This window comes from Wasmannia auropunctata, unplaced genomic scaffold (genome assembly GCF_000956235.1).
Source record: "Wasmannia auropunctata unplaced genomic scaffold, wasmannia.A_1.0 LD336076.1, whole genome shotgun sequence".
Lineage (NCBI taxonomy): Eukaryota > Metazoa > Arthropoda > Insecta > Hymenoptera > Formicidae > Wasmannia > Wasmannia auropunctata.
This window is the reverse complement of record NW_012026814.1, coordinates 5,293,114-5,297,411: the sequence shown is the minus strand read 5'-3', so window position 1 is coordinate 5,297,411 and position 4,298 is coordinate 5,293,114. Positions and strand designations below refer to the sequence as shown.

The following is a 4,298-nucleotide window of genomic DNA, read 5'->3' as shown; positions in this document are numbered from 1 at the left end:
TTATACACGTGTTGCATGAAAATATGTGTGTGTTTGTGTGTTTTACATATAAATATTGATAGTATTTTATAATGTTTCTGTGAGTAATAAAAAGTAAATTACAAAAAATTAAAATTTTTTTAAATAACAAAAGTGTTGTCGCGTCCGACGCATGTTCTCGTTTTTCTTTTCTTTCCAATTTTTTTTATTATTTTTTTTGGTACATTTCTATTTCTTTTTTTTCCTTTTTATTCTTGTACATTATTTTTTTTGTATGTTGTAAACACCGCATTACGCGTATATATTATTGTACCAATTATTTTGTTGCAAATATATTGTGACCGCTCTTTTCTTCGAGTCGGACTACAAGATCGGTCGTTAACCGTCACTAATCCGGCTAAATGCAACGATTTCACTAACTCGCAATTACGCGGCAACCAAAAACGCGAAGTTGGGCGCCAGGCACAAGCGGGCGTGCCACCCTTCAAATTATTACACGGAATCAAAATCTCGAACGCGCTAGAGGAGTGGTTCGTAGGGTGCGGAGAAATGTGGAAGAGCAAGGCGAGATAGAATACTCAAAATTTCAGTAAGAATTAACAAATATATTTGCGTGTGCTGGAATTCACAGGCAATTCGTTTGGCCGCGACTAACGCCGCGGCAGCCGTCGGCGGTATCGCCGAGGTCGCGATTCGCGCGTCCGGGAACGCTCCCGGAGATGACGGGTGTACGAGTTTTGTTCTTTCTCTGCTTTGAATTCGCGAAAATATCCTGTCGCTATACGCGAGTACGCCTCGCACGGCGTACGACGGATCACGCCACGTGGCGTCGCGATAATTCGAAGTACTGCCGACATTCGGCACGCTAACACGCAATAATTCTGACACTCAATAACGCGAAAGAAACACAAAATAACATGTAATTAACGCACAAGTGACCCGGCTGTGGCAAAGCGAGCGCAAAATACTCTACTCGATTCGCGTAACTCTATGCCGGGCGGACGGCGCACATGGACTCTACACACGAACATACGATTACGCGGGCAACGAAACTGCAATAGCGCGATCCGCCCGACAATGAAATCGGCGGCTGACAATTGTAATCTCTAACGTTCGTCTCACCAAGAGCGGCAGCTACGGAAGATGTTCTCTTAAAATGTTTTCCGGCACTCGGCAACTAAGCGGGATCCTGCGTCCTGTCCCACGCACGACCACAGCACAAGTGTCGCTCGACGGTCCTCCCGGCAGCACGCAGGCAGCAGGGTGTCACGCGATCGGCTGATAGTGCGCCGATTGGCCCTTGCCCTGCGAGCGCGACGCCCGCGAATCGCGGTGTCTTACGTGATCAGCTGGCTCGCAACCGGTAGCGCGGACTTCAAATTAGGCTCGTGTCCCTCATCGAGCTTTGGTGTCGACCCTGCTCGTGCGTCTCGCTTCAGTACAATTCGCCGTCGGCAACCCGATCCTGGCTAGATCGTGAGAGTTTATTGCCTCCGTATTTACACTCGGATTGCTGAAAGTAATCGGCGACAGTAAAGAGCTTGTAACAGAGAACATCGAGATAACGTTCATAGGAACTATGTCTGACCTGCGTGCTCCGTTTCTTCCGCGATGAGCCAGACGTTCCGAGGCCGATGTCTCTCTCCCTCTCGCTGCTTGGTGTAGACAATTTCCTTATGTCGCCGATCTATACCTACGGTTACGCTCACGAGGAGAGAAAAAGTTAAATAAAGCGCGCGGCAATAAGATCGAAAACGCAATGCGCGCGGATACGCTCGCCTCCCTAAATCGAGGAGGACGCAGGATCCGAAACCGCGCTTCTTCGGTCGGCTGTTGTGACCCTTGTGACGGACGGTCAAAAACTTTTTCTTCTTTTTTTTGTATATTGCCTGGTGACTGAGAGCGTTCGATTAAAATCTTTTTATTTCGTTATCTTTTTAGCTTTTTTTCGTTTCCCTTCATTTTTCTTTTTCTTTTCTTTTTTTCTTTTTCTTTTTTTTTATATGTAGGAATCAAATGATGATCAGGTGCATCGAGATCTCCTACGAGTCTCGTACGCACCATTCTGATATCCCTAATAAAAATCTAATATAAAACTTTACAAAGGGGTAATCTAAGCTGTTATCTAAGATAGATTGCAGTACAGTGTTAGCAAGGCGGGTAGAACCCACGTGACTCGCGCGTGAGGCGAGTATGCGCGCGCAGCACGACAAACGCGCGACACGAAATGAATAGAGATAACGAAAACCATGTATAAAAACTAAAAATCTCGCTGCTCTAATTACTCCTAAACCGTTTTGATTTGCGACTAAGCGTTTGCAGTATATGAAAGTACATAAAATAAGCCATGTCAAATATTGCGTTCTAACCAGTAATTAAGGAACTACAGTGGCGGATCTAGAGAGTTGTTCTAGGGAGGGGGGGGGGCGGTTTATGACTAAATGTAAATATTTAGTTATTGTTATGATTAATGTATTTTTAATATTTTTTATTATTTTTATTGTTTTATATTATATTTACTATTATTATCACAAAATGTAAAGTATATCTGCATATCTGGTATTCAGCATTTTATTAACCAGATATATATTTATATATTTGCATTAATATAATATAATGTGTAATCTGAAAACAAATTTTGTTGTATAATAAATTCTAATTTTCTTAACTTTATCTTCGAAAAGCGTTCGAATTGATAATAATATTATCAATATCCTCATGGATATCAAAATGTGTATGCAAAAGAGCAAGGCCTGTAAGTCTTTCTTCTGTCGTACGCGTTCGCAGCCACGTCTTCAGGCGACGAAGAGTGGAAAAGCTTCGTTCGGGTGTTGCGACACTAACTGGAAGAGTTGTTAGTACCTCAATGAGACAACGAATGCCAGGATAATTTGCTTGGCTACTATTCGTGGCATTCTTAAGTCAATCCCTAATTCGTTTGCCAAACGAGTAGCTTTAACAAATAGGTTTGAAAAATGGGAATCAGGATTATCTGAAATGTTCTTAGAACATTTAGCGTATCTTTTAACACAGTACAAGCATTTGTTAAATTAACCGATTTTGATTGTAGAAATAAGCTGAGAGGGCGTGTTACAGATAAAACATCGCTGAAACAAATCATTGCAATAATAAATTCTGCATCACATATTGCCTTTATTAAGGAATATGCCTCAGTCGACGTCTTAGAATCTTGCCATGTAGATATTTCTTCAAGAGCAATAATAATTTTTTGTTAAGAGTCTTCAAATTGCAGAATACTATCGTGTTTCTCAATCCATCGCGTTTCACAAAATCCAGAGAAAGATCCTCCTATGTGCTTCTTAAATACCGACGTTCTTTTAAACGATGCATTACTAAATCTAATAACGCTTTTCATCGTATCAATAGCGTTTCTAGTAGAAATTACTTTTGCTGTTTTAGCAAGAGAATTGTTCAGGAAATGATTAAAACAAGTGCACCTCTTCGCATTAGGGCAGCTTTTTATGATCTCCTGAACTGCTCCTTTCAAGTCCGATGCCATAACAGAGCAATTATCTGTACCAATGCCGACACAGTTTTTTAAAGAAAGTTCGAATTTTTTTAGAAGATCAACCATGCAGTGACCCAATGCAACACCAGTAAAACGTCGTTTATTTTTTTTTATATCCTCCTCACGAATAGAATCATAAATATCGGCAAAAGTTAAAAAATCTTCTCTAATATTTTCTTCATGAATATAACGTAAACTCAAGCTTATTTGTTCAATATGGGCTACATCGGTGGTTTCATCAAATAGTATAGAATAAGCCCTCACTTTTTTTACTCTCGCTAATATGTGATTTTGGATTTCTTCTTTGCAGCATTCAATTATTTCATTTTGCGTTGTTTTGCTGATATATGTAGCTCTTGAGAATGTATTTTCCAAATGTTTTTTTAAAGTTTCATTTCCTGCCGTAGCCCTGAATGTGAGAAGAGCTCTAAAATTTCCTTCGTTGATTAACGGTTTTTCTCTTATAGTCAATTTTCCATCATTTCTGTGTCCACGTAATGGAATGTTTTGGCGTCCGCAAAAAAGTATTGTTTCAATGATGAGACGCAATCTATTCCGATGTTCCAAAACCTGTGCCATGCGCTAAGTACAGATCTGATTCGTTACATCTAACGTAGGGTTATTATAATTAGTCAAAAAATCTTCACCAGTCTGTACTGCATTTTTATGAGATTTCCTAGATGCATGCAAAGTAAGAGCACCGTCTTTGCCAGTTAATTTTCCAAACGACTTAAGTGGAACTTTCACAAATGTATTCAAAGCTGTATTTGATTGACAGCCTTCTGTTTCG

General features: G+C 40.3%; 1 protein-coding gene across 1 annotated transcript; it reads right to left on the bottom strand.

Annotated features, from left to right (window-relative positions):
- Positions 1-3,211: 3,211 nt before the first annotated feature.
- Positions 3,212-4,087, bottom strand: LOC105449516 (52 kDa repressor of the inhibitor of the protein kinase-like). The gene has a single exon (XM_011688773.1). It carries the CDS (start codon positions 4,085-4,087, stop codon positions 3,212-3,214), a length of 876 nt encoding a protein of 291 aa, XP_011687075.1.
- Between the last annotated feature and the right edge of the window lie 211 nt (positions 4,088-4,298).